Source organism: Pomacea canaliculata, linkage group LG1 (genome assembly GCF_003073045.1).
Source record: "Pomacea canaliculata isolate SZHN2017 linkage group LG1, ASM307304v1, whole genome shotgun sequence".
Classification (NCBI taxonomy): domain Eukaryota; kingdom Metazoa; phylum Mollusca; class Gastropoda; order Architaenioglossa; family Ampullariidae; genus Pomacea; species Pomacea canaliculata.
In genome coordinates, this window is record NC_037590.1 from 11,362,531 (window position 1) to 11,383,849 (window position 21,319).

The following is a 21,319-nucleotide window of genomic DNA, read 5'->3' on the forward strand; positions in this document are numbered from 1 at the left end:
GTCGTTTAAGTTATGGGAGCGATAGTTCGTTACTCGTCGAAGCGGATACTATTTTTAAGTCATCCTACATGATTCTAGAAACTGTTCTGAAGATTCCGAACCATACAAAGAAACAAAGTGTAAATAAAAATCATTAGGCCGACACTGTTTTTAACTTCAATATAATAAAATACATTGTATTATCCTGTCATCATTTTTAGCAGAAGTAGTAGTAGTGTGTAGCTGATATACAGGGTAGTGGCGTGTTCACAAGCTGCAATGACTACATGTTCTTTTTGTCATTTCAGACGGGGCTCAAGACTGAAAATTTCAAAAACACAGACAGAAGGATGACGGGGTCTATGAGTGTGTTGCTGACAACGCGCTGGGGACTGCCCGCAAAAATGTCACCGTGGAAGGTATTGTTATTGTTGTTGTTTTTTTACTGTATATGCTGATTGTTTAATTCAGTCAGGAATGCTGTTCGTGATAATTGAACAGTAATTTTTGGCGGACGTGTGTGTGTGTGGGGAGGATGTTCATATTAGTGGCTTGTCCACCTTGGGTAGCCACCAGGTGTTGACGTGGTGCGTGTGATGGACGGTGTGCTTCCTTTTCTCAGTCGTTGTCGAAGATTCTAGATTTTCGCAGCTTCCCCATTCTCTCTTAACGCCAAGCTACAACTCTAATTTTAAAAAAGATTAATCGTGCGCCATATCAAACAGCCTGCGGAATGTCCAAGTGACTTTTCACAAAAAGTCCTCCAAGGAAGAAATTCAAATGTTTTTAGTGTCAGCGATAAATCTGCTGGAGGCCAAAGTACGGGAGACCGACACTGGCATAACTCGGGATTTTTGCTGCGCTTTCTGTTCCTTTGATTTTATTTTAAACTCCTGCTTTATGTCAGCGAAATATACTGGTGGTAAATCTGGCATAGCGAAGCCAGAGGCGCACAACTGGAAATGGACCATGTCGTGGCTGAAAATCTCGCGGCATCCTCCATAAAACCGTCCCACAGCGCGCGGCACTCGACAGGCCGCAGATTGCGCCATCAGCAAAGAATCTGAAACTTCAGCGAAGGTTTCTGTTACTGTGCTCTCGGTCATGCTAACACAACGGAACATCTTAAAAAAAAATAAAGCAACTGTGTACTTATTTCGAGCTGTTCATCGCAACCTGCACCGGGTGACTCACTTCATGCTTCTACTTCAAACGGAACCATTCCCAGCAACCTCTCAGTTATGAAGAAAACGTCTTTTGGCACATTTCGTCCTCCTTTTCTCTTGCCTGCAGAAGAAAAAGGGGGATTAAAAAATAATAATAAGGAAAGGGAAATCTCAAGACTTCATGCGTGACAAAGCATGCTTTTGGCGGTATCAGCAGTGTGTCGGGTCTGTTGCCCTGTATCTTGTCTGCAACTCCGGGAAGATAAGGAACAGAGAGCAAAGATCTCGCTCAAGTTGACCGCCACCGCCATGCCAGCGACCACAGCACGGACCGGGAGGAGCACGGGGCGGCGCAGTTGGACCCAATGCGAGCTGCAGACGATAAACTTTGCGTTGTAGGAGGTGCTGTACCACCGACTTCAAAGGAAGTCGGGAAAGCCATTTTGTTTGCCCCCTTCTCCCCCATCAGCGCTTCCCGGTTATCGTTTCTTCTCCGAATCCTTTGCTCATCACAGACCGGGGCTCCCGCTGCGTGATGAGGTCACGTGGTGGCACAGCCTACTAGACCGTGAAGTCGGCGCTTCCTGGAGAACTTGGTGCAACTTGACTTTTCGGAAATAGGTAGAACTGGAGAGTTGAAGAATACAGAGTGATTTTTACTATTTACTTACGAACTAGCAAGTGATTTTGCAATTTGTGAATTCTCCTTGGTCCGTAGAGTTTACATAATTGCCAACACAGACCGAAAATCTTTTTTTGGTGTAATAATTCCGACATATTTCACGTATGCCAATGGTGGACACAACATTCAGGACGCCCGGTAGTGTAGTGGTTAAAACACTTGTCACCTCTACAGTGAGCGGCTCGGGGTTCAGACCTCGTCTCAGGACATTGTATGTGACACCTGTCCGTAGGACTGGGTGTCGGGGGTTTCTCTGGGTACTTCGGTTTTTTCCCCTCCCTATTCCCCCCTAGTACGAAATCGCCGCAAGGTGGAAGCACTTTCCTAAGAAATAAACCAACCAACCGACACAACATTCGCTGACAGGAAGCGACTACAGTTACGTGTTGTTGACATTGGAGATTTCGTCAGTCGGTTTTTTTTTTCTGTTTACCTGGTCGACGATGCTTTAACAAAGAAAGAAAAAAAAGACATTAACAAGATTTTTTTAAACAAAAATCCGCTTGCTTAGGAGTGTGCCTCCTCAGCTTGGCCCTCTACAGTTTTAGCCGTTTCCCGCCCCGCACCGTAGCCCAAGTGCGAACTGCTCTCCAACTGGAGCTAACTGCCGATCCCTCAGTTTACAACCTGTGTACCCGACCCTCCTCCTCCTCCCTCCCGACCCAACCCGGCTGGGCGGTAGCTTGGCACCTACAGCACCCGCTCGTTTATTTTTCTCTCGCCGAGGGGGCTAGCTCATGTTACTTTTACCGAGATAAAGCTGATAAAGTTTCCAGAACCTTGACTGCATGATCTTTCAGCCAGGGGCTGGGTACCGGAGGTGTCTAGAACCTGGTCTTGCATGCTCTTTTATGAAGAGCGCGGCGATAGGTAGAACCTTCCCGAGAGTCCGGGGCTCACCACCTGACCTCAGAGGAAGCGGATATTTCGCGAAGGCGAGAAATACAGCTGAAAAATATTTAAAAACTAAATCTCGTCAGGAACTTGTGCCTACCTTTCACCAGATAATATAAAAGTATAATTACTGAAAATCGCGCGCGCGCACACACACACACGTATTGAAGGATAGGTAAAAAGACAGTTTGTAAATTCTACCCTGTGACATGACATACATTTTTCTCCCACTTTGCACAAGGTGTGGCCCTTTAGATTATATAAAAAAAAAAAGTTCGGTTAACATACTTCAGTCAGGCTGTCCATCAGGCTCGTATGCGTGGAGCTTGGTTTGCAAACCTGCTACCCGGAATAGAGTTTTGCTACCTGCATATAGCGACTATAACCCTTATTCATCGCTTCATGATAGGGCTAGCCAAGTCTACCAGCAGGTAATTTTCGGAGAAAACCCTTTCCGAAGGAAACACACCACTCCACATGTAAAATAACAATGAAGAGATCATCAGTGACAAATGAATTAGACAAAAATATGGAAACAAAGGTGTTTGGTAATTTTTAAAAATTAAATAAACTCAGTATTCTGAGAGTTCAGTGTAAACAAAAATAAAACTACATCTCAAACTAGGGATATATTTGACTGCACGCAGTCTCCTCCAGCTTTTTTGATTTAAATTTTTTTTTTCTCGTTTTGGTTGGTTGTTTCCGCCACACCTTGTGACCAAACATGCGCAGCCTGACTATACGACAGGTGAGCTAACCTCAGCTGCACAGTGGCTCATAAACCAGGTGTTGATACCTGTCGGGTTAAGACGCTAGTTCCCTCCCTAAATTAGCCCCGATTTTACCCATTTTAGTTATTGGCCAGTAATACGAGTTCAGAGATGTTATCAGATAGCATACGTTCATCACAGGTATGTCTACAGATGCATTCAGTTCTTCTGTCTCTCTCGCTCTCTCTCTCTCTCACACACAGACCACGCAGGTGCTGCTGACTGTGGTATGAACAGGTGTCATGTGGTGTGTCTCTTATTTGTACTTTGCAGTGAAGAAACGGATCGTGTTGTACGGTCTGTTCCCCGACTACGGGTACATGAATGAGGAGGCCAATGGAAGTCATGACTATGGTCAGAATTTTTCTCTCCGTTGCAGCAAGTGTCGTTGTTCTTGGCTTAGTCTACTGACTGTGTGTCAACTACTTACCTCGTCTCACGGCATTGCATTTCACCTGCATGGGACGACGTGTAACAGATATACCCCTACCCTCCTTATTAAACAGATACTTAGTAACCATGGACAGATTATTTTCTCAGCATCTGATTCTCGTTTTTCTCATAGTGACATTTAAACTCTGACATTCTTTTATTCGTTTAACGAACACAACCGCATTCAGCCTTTGATAAATCCACAAAACCTCGTTTACCCAATAAGCTACCCGGCTTTTGGTGTAAGTCAATGTAATTGTCGTTCTGACCAGTTGAGACCTCAGAGTACAGAGGACAAGTGTACAGAATCTTTGTACTCAAAGACCTGGCAAGTTCAGACGATGAACAACCCTTGTACAGTCCTTTCATAGGATGCAAGGAGCATCCACCAGTGAACAATACTTGATGCTGGTGTTGTGCATCCGTTGGCTTGTTTTTGGTTTTTTTCCCATGGGGATGTAACACCATCTAATCAAATTCGTGTGGAGAGGATTTTGTTTCGAGTTTATTAATCAATTACTGTAGACGTTTGTTTTTGTTCTATATATTTATTTATTCATTAATTGTGACACTGGCCTTGTGCGTTGGCATGCCAGGAATCTAGGAACAAAATAATAAATTAATGCATGAATAATAGTCTTGTTGAAGTGATGAATTAACTAGAAAACTGAGTGCTGATGTTTTTTTTTTAATTTATTGCAACTAGCTCATAAACCATCGCTTCTTTTTTATTGTGCGGACCCGGTTGTGAATCTTTGCTTGGAGAGGATCATAACCATTAATACTGATGCACATTTATCACTACTTATATGAATCAGCATCTGTTTACAATTCTGACAAAGTTAAAATATTTGGCACAAAACTGGATCTCATATAGAAACATAAATGGCATATGTATCTTGTTCTTTAAAAAAATCTGTTTTGAAGTGTATTCTGGAGAATGTTAATGGAAGAAAGGGAACTTGAAGGTAGGAATGGTTGCTTCTGTAGACAGCAAGTCCTAGTTAAGGTTCTCCTCAAATTCGATCCTCCCAAAAAAACTGGAGGCGTTTCCTGAGACTGGGAGGGAGGAACTTGTGATATGATTTTCAGCCGACATTTTTACTTGCATCTGACGGTCGTGCGTGTATCTTTACACCCGCTCGTGTTTGCAGTGAAGCAGCAAATGTTTGATAAACGATTCCAGGTACTCGTAATGCGTTTTCAAGACAAGCTGCAGGAACCTTAAATTAAACCTCGCATGCACTTCAGACATGCTTTTTTTTTTTACTTCCAAATTTAACCAGTTTACTGGCATTCGTGAGACGATGAATGCAAGCAAGGGAGGTGATGTGTGTAGTTTGTGAAAGGTTTGTTTGAACACGTGTCTAACCCATGGACGAGAACTAGCGATGTCCTGTATCAAGCACCCCTTTAAAGAAAAATACAAACCAGGTCATTGGCTGTAGGAAAATCGGAGAAGTCTTTCGACAAAAGAAGTCATCTCACTAAAATCTGGAGTGGCCACAAGAGGACGGCTTGATCAAAGTGTTCATTTCCCCCTCAGGGAGATTTTTTGATTGGTCAAGGTCACTGGTTCTTCCGGTCCTCGAGTGGATGAGCGGAAGTGGGCCACTAGGTGGCCTGCAAATTCCTGATGAAGTTTTCCTCTAATGAGATCGCGCAATCGCAGCTTGGTCTATGTCACGTGTCTCCAGACAAAAGCACTTTTTAGGAAAATATTTAGGCCACGCGAACTTGGAACACTCCTTCACTCTTGCTCTCTATTCTCCCTCTCTCTCTCTCACGCACACAATGTCTGTCTGTCTGTCCGTGTGACTAGAGTAAAAAAGGATTGGAGAACTAAAAATGTTGACAGAAGAAGGTCGGGCAGGTATCCTCCATGTATGCTCATGAAAACATGGTTGTGACACGACAAATCTCAATTTTGACAACAGTGGACAACTGCGGACCCAGTCTCTTTAACATGTTACCTCCCTTGTTCATAAATCGTAGTTTTCACCATATTTTTTTATTTCATCCCAACTAAATGTCAATGCCAGGCATGATAGGTTCGAGAGTCTGGTTGGAAAAGGTCCAGATATGAGCATGCTCCACAGGAGAAGCCGAACTCTTATCTCTCATGTCTTTTTGTAGCCGAGACTTTTAAACGGATCGCCTTCTGGAACAGTCTTGGGTAAACTGCACCGTGGAGCATGTGAAGAACAAGTTGTAGAAAAAGAATGTTCGAGCACTCGAACTGATAAAAGGGAAGAAAGATGGAAAAATAATTCGGCAGACATTCTTCATATTCTTTTCTAGGCACGGCGTCGTAGAGAGACACCGGGTAGGGCGGGTGGGAGACAGCAGGTAGATGCTCCAGCTGTGGGTGTCGGACCTTATCAGGACACGCTATTTTCTTCTTTTATTTTTCTGTCTTCTGCAACATTCCTTTTGCACGTTTTTCCGCTGGTGCGTAATGTACTAGAGATCTCTCCCTCACACTTAAAATAGCTTAGGATATTTTTGTAGATAAAATACATTATAAGGTAGTATAAAGCTTTCTGGCAGATGAATGAAGAATGTGTGATGAGTGTTTCTTAGGTTTCTGAAGGAGACCCAAAGCTGAGGTTTTTAAATCGCTCGTTTTTTCGCTGTAGTAATACAATATCTGTGTGTTGGGGAGGGGGACTGCAAGTTTGATACATTTCATTGTGTATGCGCAGTCATCTTCTTTTGTAGCCGCAGTCCATTCTGAATAAATCTTGCATTCTCCTTCGTGAGCGTGACCTTGCGCTATAACAACAAACTCATAAGTCTTCATATAGTTCATGTGTGTAAATAATTGTTCTCTGTGGATCCGCAATTATTTTGTTTGTATCCACATTTATTTCATCTATATATACAAGTCTGTTTCATGTCATTTTTGTTCATGTCTTTGCCTCTAGTCTCGGCGCCGCAAAAGATCTACAAAGCCTGCGAGAAGCAGACCTTCTGTTTTAACGGGGGCACCTGTCGGTACATACCCGAACTACACCAGACATTCTGCGAGTGAGTACAAAGTTTCATTAGCAGCTGGGCATTCATTGTTTGGGTTAAGAAATCCAAAAACTAGTACCCACTTCACTACTAGAAATTAAAGGAAAAAATATATTAAATGATCAAATATACTCTGAACATATTTTGTGAAATGTTAGATGTTTGAATTGATGGCGATCTTCACGAATAACAGTGTGAAAATATGGCGACTGGATCTTACGTTTGGAACACACAATACACTCCACCACAAGACGAACTTTATACCCGTTTGCTGTCCATTTAAACTTGTCTACCATGGCCTTGAGTGCTTCGACATTGTAACATTCTCCTTTAAAACTTGCACTGTAGTCCTACAAAAAAAAAAAAGCTACTACCCTAACCTTTTGTCAGAAATATGGTTTAAGCAATGTTTGTAGCCTATGGTGTGTGAATAGGGTGTCCAGTATACAAAGCATGTGATGTCTTCAAAATAATAGACAAATTAGTTACGAAATCGTCGAGAAGGTTGTTTAACACAGTACAGTATAGTGTGTGAAGGAAGAGGACTCGCGAAGTCCCAGTATGCTAAACACTCTGTCTCTACCCTTTGTGAATAAATGGTTTCATCAATGATTGCAAAAGGCTTTGTGTTATGACCTTTTAAGTGATGTTAACCTCTGCCTATCATAGTAAAGAGTAATTCTCGCTGATGAAACGCTTGTGAAATTTAAGACAAGGTGGTCTTTGTGAACAACAGATGCCCGGAGTCTTACGAAGGTAAACGGTGTGAGAAAGAAGTCGCACACCCCTCCATCCTCAAAGGTGAAGGAGCTATGCGGTTCTACCATATGTTATCAACAGGTGGACAAATGTTGTCGATTGCTTTGGCATGGCATGACTCGCATAATGAGCAGAAAGTATTCAAACGTTCAGAACTAGCCAGCGTGTGTAGTTCCCCTTTAATAACTTTTGGCTGCTGCTACTTGTGTTTGAGCATTGGCATGCCCGGTTGCTGAAACTAAATGAGACATGTTTTTAAAATTTTCTAAATAATTTTCCACATTTAGAATTTTGGCTTACCCAGTCTTGTAAAAAGCTCCAGACGTTGGCTTGCATCATTTCTTTGTCCTAACGACGGTAAACGAACATCAGTTGACCAGTCGACCAACAATATTCAGTGAAGATTAACTCTTCATGAGGTAGTCTTCAACCTGCCTGGATGGCGGTATTCCAGACGAGTCCGTTTATTCGTTTATTTATTTATTTTTTTTACCCCAAGATTGTATAAAGAAACATAAATAACGGGTGCATGTCCATTTTGTTTGCTTCTAAGGCTGAAGAAAAGCCGTGACGGGTGTTCACCCCATTGCTGTACAAAGTGAAGCGATTTTTGCATGCAGAGCTGTGTAAATACTTGTTTGTGCATGCCACTTAAATAACAAAAGTAACAAAAATTTGTGGACAATTAATTCAACTGACAAATATGACAAGAAAGTCCTGTCTGTGGGTGATGGCATGTCCAGTCCTGTCGTCTGTTCCACAAGACAGAGACTAGCGGGGCGGGGTGGACTGTAGGGCAGTAACAGGGAGGACAAGTGATGGTAAAATCTGAAGATCGAGGAATGCCATGAAAAGCATCAGCTGCATTTGAAACCGTTTTGAATTTGCGGAGATTTCCCTTCTGTTTTGTGTGGTTTTGTGTGCGTTTGCTCTAACCTCATTACCAAAGATCTTGTATCTGCTTTTGGCAGCTCTGACCATGGCACGCTGGTCCAGGGCAGAATGTCAAGGCCGAACCCTTAGTTTCGATATCTAAAAATTATCCTCGCTAGTATAGTGGATAAATAAAAATTAAAATAAAACAGCATATGCTGTTGGGAAGACTTGAATTTTATAAATACTGTTAGGAAATGAAATACAATTTAAAAAAAAAAACTATTAATGTAAAGCATGCTGAGGATCATTTGATGTCCAGTTGAGAATCTCAGTGAACTTGCATGTTTGTATTAGTGTGGACTGAAGCCTAACACGAGATAGCGAGTGGTTATGCCAATACTGACCAGTTTCAGTGTAAACTAATAAACAGTTTGATGTCTCAGTGCAAGTCTATGCTAACATTACAGTGTACATAATATGTAAATAGCTCAGTATCATCTGAGAGTCTTTGAAACGAAAACAATCTTTCGCTGAAGGAATTAGTCCGACAGTTGTTTTGTAAAAATTGTTTGACAAACGCTTTAGGCGTGAATAGTAGCTAAGTGTTAGTTGGTTTATTTGTCAGACAGCAGGAAGGCAGCGGTGCAGTGTAATGTTTTATTGGTTTATTTTAGTATTTGTAAATGAGCTGTCAGTCTGTCTGCCTGCCTGCTGCTGCCTGCCATGTTGTCAGCTCTTGCAGTTTACCTGTCTCCATATGCTGACGCAGCGTTTTTTCGACATTATTTAGGATTGTCAGCATCTCTCTCTCGCCAGAAAGTAGCATTCCTCTGTGACAGGGAGTCGGGTGCCTGGCATTGGATTTATTCTTTTTACATATATTTCTGCTAGCATTTTTTATTTGTTTTCTTTTGTTTTCCATACTCAGTATTCTTCACCTGTATTATCATCTGTCACAAACCGCCATTTACATTCGTCATTCAGTTTGTTCTAAGAACGATTTTTTTTTTTCGTTTCTTCATTATCATCCTTCCAACTATTTACTGATGAACATCCTCTCCATAGGTCAGATTTGTTTCTGCAGAAGATCGCATCGTCTTGACCCTTGCCACCTCCGTAAATTGACCTTAACCTCTGTTCATCCTGACCTTTCACCTGTGCTTATTCTGCTTTGCTACTGTCACTCCCCTAGGTGCCCGGCAGAGTGGGCGGGCCAGCGTTGCGAGCTCCTAGACAACCTCAGCGTTCAGGACAAGTATAGCCGTATGTATCTCGTCGGTCGCCAGCCTCCTCACTGCTCCGTTCACAGGACACGATTGGCTATGAACAAATACTAAGTTTTTTTATAGTTATTGAAAGAACATAGACCTGGAGATGTTGTTGTTGTTGGCAGTGTGTAATAATAATAAAAAAGAAGCTGCTGATTCTTCGTAACCTACATTCAGTTTCAGACTCTTGTAGTTGCTGAGGGATGGTGGATAATATAGGGCAGGGCTGGAATTTCTGTTTAAATGTGATCAAGAAGCAAGGAGGACTAGAGCGGAAGTAGACTATCACTATGAGAGTCCAAGCGTGTCTTGTGAACCTGAGCATCGGTCAGCTGGCTTAGATGTGCATGCTGGTTTTTGAAATATTAAAGATGTTTGCATGTACCTTGTGACAATTTTTTTGAGACCAGTACTTTCGGTTGCATAACTGGCATTCTCATTCTGCTTATTTCAGGCTCGTGTAAGTGTAATAAATGCCATTTTTTTTACTGGGCCCTCTTTTGTTTCAACACCGGCTGTTAATATCGGCAACAAATGTTTAAATTCGGTCGACAAAGTTGTAAAAATTGTTGTTTCCGGAATTGTCGCCTGGGAAAGTCAGCCTGAAATTTTAAATCGCGGCTGTTGAAAATGTGAATTATACTGTTTCACTTTAGGTTTTCCCCACAACTTCACTTATTTTACGAAGCAGGTGGCCATTTTTAAAGACCCATTGGGCTGAGTTCATTACCCAGGGCTGAGTTCATTACCCAGGGCTGAGTTCATTACCCAGGGCTATTTCCTTAAATCAGAGCCAAAAATATGAACAACTCTTCTGTGGACATGACAAGGCTTCAATCATCGACATCCTCACCTACCAGCTAGCAACCGTCGACATCCTCACCTGTTTGCCATCAACCGTGACCAGAACACGTATTCGTCACGTTATGTGACGTCACGGCATATTCGTGTCGATGTTTGAAGCCTTGGGAATAACTGTTATGAAATAAACTAACTTGTAAAAATTTTACCCCTCTGGGTCTTTAAAAATAAAATCTTAATGGTTGCTTTTGAGCATCCGAGATTTGCATCGCGCTTTGTACAGTTTTACTTCTGTCATTGTGTCCTGTTACCACCCCATCATGGTCATTGTCGTACTGATCATTATTACCCTAAATATTGCCATTATAGTCATTATCATTACCGTTATTATCATTACTGTTCACCTGTTGCCTTATAACTTGGATGGTCGTTTGCGGGAATGGTATTATTTCATACTTGTATGCCTTCAGTTCGCTCCCCTGCCTGTTTAACATTTTTTCTAGAGTTCCTTTTTCATTTTCTCATCTCTTCCATTATATTTTAATGTTTATACTCATTTTTCATTTTTTTGCTTCTAATTATTTATGATCTTAAATCTGCTTAGCTGCTTGCTTAGTGAAGTTCCAGGTGATGCATACAAATGTACAATGTTTTTACGATCACCAAACTTGTTTCCGCTTTGATGCTTCGGAAGCTGCCTTTTGTGTTTGTTCTTGTGTTTTTGTGTATTTTTTTTTTTAATCTTCCTTGTGTGTAGAGTGTAGAGGTGAACCATTTTAAATGCTCTTCCTCTGCCTGGTCTGAATTCTGGCGAATATGGTGGCGCGTACTGGTCTTTCTTATAAACTGAAACTGATTTTCACTTGGTGAACACGCCAGGACATGAAGCTGATACTAAAAGTCTGACAGATGATAATAAAGAGATCATCGAGCGCCTGCAAACCTCGCTTACTCAGGCCCAGACAGAAAGAGTGGCAAAGCTTTGAGAGGACTTCTGTGATGGTTCCTGTTGTAATGTTGCCATGGAGCCTCACGAGGTCTCTCTCTCTCTGCATGCTGATGGTTGTCATCTCTATCACTGTCCTGCTTTCAATTATTTACTTGGTTTATTTACTTATTTATTTTTCTGATTGCCGTGCTGCTGCCATCATTGCCTGTTCGCTTGCATGTTTCGTGATGCTTGTTTGATGGTTTATTGGCTTAACTGATATGCATTACTGTAACTACATTGAATAGTTCTTAAGTGAATCTTACAAAATTCGACTTAGTTTGAGAGAGGAGGGGCTATAAATAGCTTTGAAGGAGAGAGTGAGTGATTATAAATTTATTTCCTAGCTTATTTATTTTTTCAATTATTATTTAAAGTCCTAGAGTTGTACTTGAATAACGTCCCTTGGATTCCCCTCTCCTCCCAAATGACAAATGAAGCTCGTGCTGGTAATGGCGGGGGTAAGTGCAGTGGTGTCAGTTTAAAACGTGAATGTTGGAGGATATAACACGAATTTCCCATTATCGGCGACACACTGTAAGTTTCCAGATGTCGGTGCCTGGAATTTTAATTTCCCATGATGTAGTTGACCTACCATGAAGTACTTCAACAGTAAATGGCCTGGTCCAAAAAAAAAAAAAAAAAAAAAATCAGGGCAATCTGGAGAGATGGCGACCCTGCTCTAAAATGATTTCTCTGGGATTAAATAATATAACGGCTACCTTACCTTGAAATAGTTCCAGAGTTACAGCTTATCTAACCACCAAGACATTATCAGGTGCACATACCACCGCTCCTCTAATTCTGCGCAGCTTTTTTTATGTAATTATTTGTTGTTGTTGTTATTATTGTGTGGATGTGTGGTAGGTTTAGCTAATGGCATCTTTAAGTAAAGGGATTCTTCTTTTAGAGCTAACGCATGGGCAGGACTTTGTTCACCTGTAGCTGGAAATGTTTGCAGAAGTCTAGATTTCTAGAGTTTCTGTGAGTTAAGCAGGGTCACGGGCACGTCACGTGCACGCCGTCCAGACCAGCCAACGCGTGCGCACGTGCCTTGTGTGGTCGACCACGTGACCAGCCGCATGCCTTGTGTTTTTCAGGTCAATCCACTCTTTTGTATGAGCGCACGTTGATCATCTTTGGGATTGTTATCGCTGTCTTGGTGTTCCTCGTCATTTGCATTGCTTCCTACTTCCTGGCAAAGTAAGTGCATCGTGCAGCACCCCACTCCAGCCCCACCCCTCTCTGACCTGTCTCTCCCCTCCCCCGCCTCCCAGCTCCCATGACAACAGACAATACGACTTGACTAAAAAAAAAAATATCCCCCTTTGAGAGATTACAGTTCTGCTGAGGTACGATCGGCGTTGGGCTCAAATTCTAGAAGGTTCGTCGAGCCGAACGAGTCTTGTAGTGTAGAAATTAAGTTCTTTGTCCTGCGCACGTGGACAATTGTGCAAATCTTTGTGAAAAAAGTAGAAAACTAAATTTGAATTATTTTCCAACTGTATTGTCAACTTTTGTTCATTTCGTGTACAAAAATAAATAAAAACGTACTGTATACCAAACGTAGGATGTACAAAGGTTTGCAGACAGACGAGGAAATGAATAAAAGTTTCGCCGATCGTTGCGTCAGCTACTGTTAATCTACAAATGCCCCTCGGTCCATTTTCTACAAAGCTTTAGTTCTACTACCATAGGGTCTGTCTTTAACACTGCCTTGCTGAGTGACGTCTGTGATGAAACTGTGCGTGCGATGTCTCTCAGTTCTCATGCACGTCACGTACTGGGGCAGCCGAACAAGTCGCTTAGTCGTGGACAAATAAATAAATAAATTCGATATTGGATGTGTGGAGGGCTTGTCAGCACTGTCGCGTGCTGCCAGGCTGAGATTTTGAGAAGACGGCCATTTTGTTGGTCAGTAGATATCACACACAACAATGGTCAGTCAGGAGGTCCGATGCGAATGTTCGGCTGCCTGTTCGTGCCTGTATGCATGTCTGTCAGATAAGATAACTGAACTCGTGTACGTGCTGGTGTTGACGTCACTAACGCACGTGTCTCACTGTGACGCACATGCTTGTTACACTATTTCAAAATGGCGAACACGCCATGTTTCCACACACCGAACAGCATGGGAGTGGAGTACCAGACGACATTTTGTGAACAGTCAACTTTCCTACCCACTTTTATCTAGAAACATCTTAATTTTCATCAACATTTGCAGAGCAGTGACTCTGCCCCCAGTGTTAGCCTAAACGATGATATGATGTAGTTTAGCAGCATCCCCCCCCAGGAGACAACAATCAGTACTTAAAGCCACATTCTCTACAATAAAGAAATTGAAGGTTCATTGTCACGGAGCTAAGCTCTTGTAGGTTTAGTGAGCTCACTTCCTGCACAGAAAAGAAGGGTTAAAACAGCCAGAAATATCCCTCACCAGGTTCCCCTTAAAAAAATTCCGTTGGTTAAACAGAAATCGCCCCCAACTCAGAAGCGGGTTGTGTCCCGATTCTTTAGTAGTTTGAACCCTGCCCGTTAGTGGAATGTCGGTACGAACTCTGCTTGTGGCATGATATACATCTGTACTCTCACCATCAGACTCCTGCATCTGCATGACCATTAACAGAATGAAGTCGGCTAGTTCTGTACAACATTAACATGGCTGCTCACTCCTGGGCTGAAACGACAGTCTTGACCTGAGGTCAAAGTTTAAAGTGCACGTGCACCTCTTTTACGTGCGATGTGTGTCTTGTGACGGACGTCACTGTCAAAGTGCTGTGCATGTGCTGCACGTGTGTGTGTGTGTGTGACTGCACGCGACTCACGTCACCCACGTGCTGCGTTCAATCAACTCTACAGACAGGTTGGAGCTCACCGAAGGCGTGTGAAGAGTTTTCTCCGTTATCATGTTGGTGCTGTTGTTGCTGTGCTTTTCCTGCACGTGCACGTGTGTTGCAGTCGCCGTCGGAAGAGGTCAGAGGCGAACAAGAGGAAGATGAAACGAGACGGGGACCCAGAGAGTGACCGACTTTTACCAGACAAGGCCGAAGCAAGCTCAAAAGGACAGCATGCACCCAACTATTCCCCGTCAACTCACCAGGTATGACCTCAGTGCATGCCGGTCCTTTCCCCTTGCTTACAGACATGGGAGAGTAATAAGGACTCACTTGTTACATTTTATTATACTTATTGCGTGTGGCTGGATGAACTGACAGTGTGTGTTTGTGCGCGCGCCTGCATTCATGTCTCTCATTCGTTGCTAGGCAACCCAGACAGAAGCAGACGCTCATCTGCCTAACCCACTGACCAAGTTCACCAGCAACGCCAACAGCAACTTCTTGCATCTGGACAGGACCTTCCCTATGGTCAGCAGCGTTGTTACTGCCCCTGTCGCCGCGCCGCCTATCCTTGCAAACGGTCAGAGGTCAGGTCACCGTACCCCGGACCGTGACCCGCTAGAGCGACGAGAGCCGCGGCATCGCCTCAAGGCCGCCCCCGAGGACGACAATGTCACGGAGACCCGGACCCCTGTCGGTGTGACCGCCCCCATCACTACGGGGGGGAACTCCCCTGAGATAGTAGAACTAACTGCCACGGGGCCTGATCCCACTGACCAGCGAAGGTTTCTGGGCCCCGAACATGAAAAGCAGGGAGGCTGGACACCCGAGACTTTCTCCTCTCTAATTCCATTTACGGAGATGTCGGAACCGGTGAGGATGGAGGTGCGTCCGACCGCCAACGTGTACGCGCAGATGAAGCCGCTGCCGAAGGCTCCTAATGCCCCCAACACCATCCTGCACACTCCCCCGTCCAAAGATGCGCCCAACACGGTCAAGGTCGTGGACGTGTCCTTCCCGGAGACTCCTCCCATGAACGGTGTGCTGATCGGCGACTCGGACAACGAAGGAGAGAGCGTGACGAGCCCTCAGCTGCCCCTCCTCCACATCAGCGAAGAGGACCTGACCCGCAACGTCCACAAACCGCAGAAGCCGTTTCCAGGAGGCGGTCTATCGTCTCCCTCGGCTCCACCTACCGTGTCCTTGACCCCGGCGTCGCCCGCTCGCGCCTTGGAGCCCCGCCCTGAGTCCTTCCCTTCGCAGTTCCCGGTGGGGGTTCGCGCCCCGCCCAACTCCAGCAGCCTGTCCGACGAGGACTCTGGGGGATTCTCCGTGCGGAACCTCAGCGGCAGCGAAGCCACCAGCCCGACCTACTTCTCCTCCGCCGCCACTGCCCGCCCCTATCACTACGCCTTCGACCCGACGGCGGACTCCGATCCCAGCGAGCTGCTGGACGAGTTCATGCATGTCCCACCCAACACCTACCTGGCTGGGGGTCTTGACGACCGGCGAGAGCTGCGTCTGCGAGACGTCCGTGACAACCAGGAGGCCATACCCATCTGAACGCCCTCAGCGACTGTGTACACCTGTACTCCAAGAAGCAGCAAGAGTCTGCCTCACACCCTTTTGACCATGACGGACTCCGGGGCAACCCCGAGGTGTCATCGTGACTTTTGTGACCTTACGTTCAGAGAGACTGCAGAGCCTTGAACTGAATACATTGACTGTGACACAAACTTCACTCACTGTGCACGTCACCTCACTCGAGCTGTCTGTGCACGTGTTCATGTATTTACTTATCGTGCGTGATATAAAGGTGCGAGGTGTTGACACTGGGACTGAATGACCCGTGAACCTGTCGCCAAGGTTACACTGAGCACCTTTTGTGAAGAACAGTCACTCTGTGAACATCGTGTCTTTCCCCCACCCCCCACTGCAGCTGGCTTTGTACTTATTGCTTACATTACGCAATGTTGTCTGTATATATGGTACTTGTATTTAATTTAACTACCTGCAGATTATGTGTGCCATTTTCTAGGCCAGGCTGAGTGCTTGGCAACGAGTGTCAGACTATGACACTATTCAGTGGTTAATTATTCTGTTTATATATTCTGCTGCCGTGGACTGCTTGTTGAGGTTTCCTGCCAGGTGTACGTAGTGTATCGGGGCGATCAGCTGTGTAATTCTGTGCCGTCGGTGTGTTGCACAGTTTGTAATTATCAATTTTGTACTACTTGTAATAACTTGTATAGAGATCGCCACGCATGCCACTCGTGATGCTCAACCCAGACAAGGTCCCGTGTCCGACATGGCTTTTCCAACACGCACCCTGTCAGCATGTGACATCACTCATGAAGCGGCATCCTTTTGTTTGGTGTCCTCGTTTCAGTTCCGCTGTTTGCATCTGACAGGTCATGTTGCTTGCTATGACCTCGCTAGGTCAGTTTACTGTCTGTATGTCTGTCTGTCTGTCTTTCGTGAGCACACGTATTCCTCCTGCATCTCTAACTCGTGCTTAACACCGGACCCAGCGGAACGTGAGCTTCCGTACACTGTCATGGACCTCACCGACTCGTCCCTTAAAAACTGTGGACGCTTTTGTAAGCAGCCCTTGCAAGGGCTGCATGGTTGTGTTCGTTCATCTGTTTTCCCACTGACAAGTTCTTGAAACGATTGTTTCCCGTGTACTCGTGTTCTGCTCCAATAATTGTACACTATTGCTTTTCTGGTCACGTCTTCATCACCTACTGGATTTTTTTTTTTTTTTTAGAAGCACATTTATCATTTTTCATTTGTGTGCATGGTTGCTAGGGGAGCAAAGCAGAGGGCAAATGTCGGTTATTGTTATTGCTTATTTTGTTTTTGCTCGATTTGTGAAGGAGAGCTGATTTCTTGAAGTAACCGACCTTTCACCTTGCACGTTTCCGTCTCAGGTAGGGGAGTAAGTTCCAGAAATGTTTTGGTGTAGAAAAGCAAAGCTACGTAATTTACCATTGAGGTCAATGCAAACTGGTTCGAAACTGTGATGACAAACGAGGAAAGATGTACATTATTATACCTTGAGCTTGTACGGTTTTGTATTCTCAAATTACTGTTATTGCATGGTCGAGAAATGGAAAAAAAGTCAAGTAAATATTTCGTGAATAACACGCGTTTCATATGTTCATACATGTGGTCAATAATCTGAGAATCTTGACAATAACCACAAATGTTCAAAACGATGTTACCTGCTCCAGCCAGGACATATTACTCTTGTTATTCATGCTTAATGTGTTTTCTTCAATTATTGTGATACCGAGATGGAACGTTGTGTGTGCACCCTGTATGCTAGAACGGGTACTTTTCCTTTACCCTCTTCTCATTTTCAAAAAAATCTTTTCCCCATCGTCCCTGTACTTGGATGATGGATCTACTTAGAGATACCCAGCCGAACTTGCTTGCTCCGTGAATACCAGGGAAGCACTTGGCTTTGGCAAAGCAGCAACAGAAGAACTGGGCAGGCCTTATTTATAGCTCACAGATTCTTGTTTTGAGCCTCCAAAGTATCTGATCTTAAAATATAAATGCTAGGCGCCGGATTTTCATTATTTTGCCTTCTATCTTAAACGGCGCCATGCTTGATTATTTATTTTGAAGACGCAGGAGGACTGCTTCACGGAGACTGCTGTAAGCCGTTCACTCTAATCTCCACGGACTGTTGCATGAATCCGCCATACCCATCAGTGTTGCTTCGGATAGTTTATTTCTCACAGATATAAGGCATCACCCATAATCCATTTAGAAAACATAAAACGAACAACTGCCAAAGCGTTTTACTTATTAAAGCTGTATGATACGATAGCTGTTTACTCGACAAGATAATGTGATGAAAGCAGTTTTCAATTTTTCAGTCGTGATCTAAACATAAACAAATAAACGATTTTTTTTAAATGGAGAGGTATGGTCATAGATATCTGAATTCTACCCCCGGCTCCCACCCCTGACTTTTGAAGTGTTATGTTGTGCAAGGTGTACATGAAGCGTTTATCGGTTGTTAACGCTGGTGTTGCGTAATATCCAAGCAAAAGTCCGTTAGCCTACTGAATCACAGTGTCGCTATAGTAATGGATTGGGATGTGTCTTTGAAAGGGTGGAGTCACAAGCTACTGGAAATTAAAGCTGCAAGTTGTGTTGGCATCAACTGGCTGAATTCTATAGGTGAACAGAAGCGTCAGATCAACCCTTGATGTGAAAAGGGGAATGCAGAGCCATCCAACAAGCCTGCCCACCCAATTGTTGTGGCCGTGTTTGCTGTATGCACACGTATGATCATATTTGCCTCATTATTGTTATTATTGTTAATACACTGTTTTTCAGTTGGCGCTGTTATTGAATGTATGAACCTAGAGAGGAAAGTCAACAGACCACTATGGACAGTCTGTTAGGGAAAGGATAGAGAACGAACTGATTGCGTACTATTCAACGATTTGACACTGTACATCTGCCTGACCACTGAATTTTGTTCTGGCACTGCTAGCCTGGCTTTTTCCCTTTTTATAACACTCCCTCCCTCTCGCTGTCATATTCGGTTGTTGAAATCGCTGGAAAAGGATGGTATCAGGAAAGGACAGCGTATAACTCCATCAGTGGTAGCCTTGCCGCCATGTCCACCAAGGATCATAGGAAGGACGTGCCAGAAGAAGACTGTGATGACGTAGCGTTGCTCATCAACAGGAGTGTCATCTGTTGGCTTGTGACCTTTCACGATCCGAAGTGTCATCTATGTAACTTGCGGTACCTTCTTGTCGTTGTGAATGATGTCGAACTATTTTTGTAATTCTTTGCTGATGGCATTGTTCATTTTGACGAACATTTTAACATTCCACACAGAACTCCATTGTGCTTCAAAGCGATGAGACTGGTTGTGTGTTTGGAAGTATTAAGCACATGCTGGTTGAGTTTTCTTTTCCCTTTTTTTTTCTTCAACATTTTGCAGGAGCTGGATGATGGAAGTGTTTTTTTTTCCTCGTCTGTAGGAATAACTCCGAGAAGGTCAACGGAGGCCAAGGAGAAAAACACATCAAATATTTCATCACTTAATCTTTCTGGCATCAAAGTAACGTCATCGTTTGTGTTCATCACAGGCACTGGTGTATTTATTTTCAAGAAAAGATGTGTGGCGGGAAGCGGGTGTTCAGTAGATATGTGCTCAGTGTCCTTCGGCGCTGCTTGAGCCGTTGCTCCATGTGATTTTTTTATTTTTGTCTCACGCAAATGTGTCTGCTGCGTGTCTTCAGCAACACTGACTGGCTTATTTTAGATTCTCAAAATGTTAGAGAGAAGGGAGCTTTGGAAACGGGAAAAGTAAACATTTCAGAATATTGTTCAAATGTAGTATTATTACATTTGATTTTGTACGCTTTCTGGTTTTCTAACTGATTAGACTTATTGTACTTACATGGATGGTAAAACTTTATAATATTTTGATTCATATTCAGATGTTAGTGAGTTAATTTTGTGGACGTAGGCTTGTGTTGCTATGTTACTAGTTGACTAATCTTGATGTAAAAATTTTTTTTAAAGGAACTAGATACTGGGTATTAGATGCGGAAGCAGACACTATTTTAGGGTTCGGTCCTTTCTAAACTTTAACTGACATGGTGAAAACTGGATAATCAACTATGTAAATCATTTACTCACGTAACCTTGATTGCTAGTTTGTAATAACGTAAGCCATCGAATCAAGTAAGCCACGTAAAGACGTGAGCAATCACACTTATTTCTGACATGGCCCGCGGGCTTCAAAAGAAGAACCACCGGTATGAAAGTGTAATATATGTTCGTGACTGTGGAAGAAACATCGTCAATAAATCATGAAACGTTTGGAGTTTAAGTGTTTTCAGAAGTGATTCTTCGTGTAATTTGTGTGTGTCCGGCGAAACTGCTCTACATACATATGAGGGCGGGCGAACGTATGGATGCGATTGTACATGTGTTAGAGTGAGTCACTATGTGTAGTTGTATGTCAAAACAGATTCTGCAGTCTCGTTTCCACTCCTTTCCACACACGCACAGAGAAAAATAAAGAGGACTGAAGACAACCGGTGGAATGAGAGTCTTAGTAAAAGCAAGGCACCCACTATTTTTCAAGAAACCTTATCCAATTGTTCTTATTGTAGTCGCAACGCCGACTTGTTCAGCAGCTCGCATGGTCATACCAAATCAAAGAGCCTAATTACACCATACAGCGACAGAGATATAAATAAACAAACTCAATATTAGCAAATGCTGAAAAGAACGGTGCCAGATAGCTAAAATGAATCACTAGGTACATTAAAAGAAATTCGAAGGCAGTACTTTAAATTCTTTACAGAAAGGTGAGGTAAATGAAAATTCCACTTAAGTTGATCAGTGATGCTTATAAAATGACAGAACCTTCTTTTAAATGATTTAAACGTGTGTGTAATAAGAGATCACTACTGAAGAAAAAAAAAATGTTGAAAGCACGACACGGAAGGAAACGGTGTGAAGCACGGTCCAAGGTATCTAACCCCAAATAAACGACGGAATAGGTCACGAACAATTATGTCCCTTTTATGAAGCTTTAAGCATATTTTTATTATTCGTCAAAAACAAAACGGTCTAGGTATCTCTCTCTGAGAGAAGGTTTAAACAAAAAATTTACGTGTATTATGTGAGGATGTGCAGCTGGCTGTTGGAATCTACTAAGAAAGAATGTTTATTTATATTTATATAAAAAAAAAATTCTCTCACGCACTTCCTACATAAAATGGCGGGACTTATTTTTTACATGAAAAAACTAAAATAAAGGAGAAAGAAACAAACACTGTCGAGAAAGTGAACATTGTT

At 43.3% G+C, this 21,319-nt stretch overlaps 1 protein-coding gene across 2 annotated transcripts; it reads left to right on the plus strand.

Annotated features, from left to right (window-relative positions):
• The first annotated feature begins 287 nt into the window (after positions 1 to 287).
• On the plus strand, positions 288 to 20,944 carry LOC112566073. Of its 2 annotated transcripts, none has more exons than XM_025242026.1 (7): positions 288 to 398; positions 3,765 to 3,845; positions 6,851 to 6,953; positions 7,678 to 7,742; positions 12,734 to 12,836; positions 14,592 to 14,733; positions 14,897 to 20,944. In XM_025242026.1, exons 2-7 carry the CDS (start codon positions 3,812 to 3,814, stop codon positions 16,031 to 16,033), a joined length of 1,584 nt encoding a protein of 527 aa, XP_025097811.1. In that variant the 5' UTR covers positions 288 to 398; positions 3,765 to 3,811; the 3' UTR covers positions 16,034 to 20,944. The 2 variants fall into 2 exon arrangements, with proteins under 2 accessions (XP_025097811.1, XP_025097803.1); XM_025242018.1 differs by lacking the exon at positions 7,678 to 7,742 and adding an exon at positions 9,769 to 9,839.
• Positions 20,945 to 21,319: the final 375 nt, after the last annotated feature.

What these genes read in the sequence shown, in the direction of transcription:
- LOC112566073 (XM_025242018.1), top strand. Translation starts at nt 3,812, where the DNA reads ATGAATGAGGAGGCCAATGGAAGTCATGACTATG. An exon ending in CTACACCAGACATTCTGCGA is followed by an intron (nt 6,954 to 9,768) that starts GTGAGTACAAAG and finishes TCACTCCCCTAG; the next exon opens with GTGCCCGGCAGAGTGGGCGG. An exon ending in ATTCCCCGTCAACTCACCAG is followed by an intron (nt 14,734 to 14,896) that starts GTATGACCTCAG and finishes ATTCGTTGCTAG; the next exon opens with GCAACCCAGACAGAAGCAGA.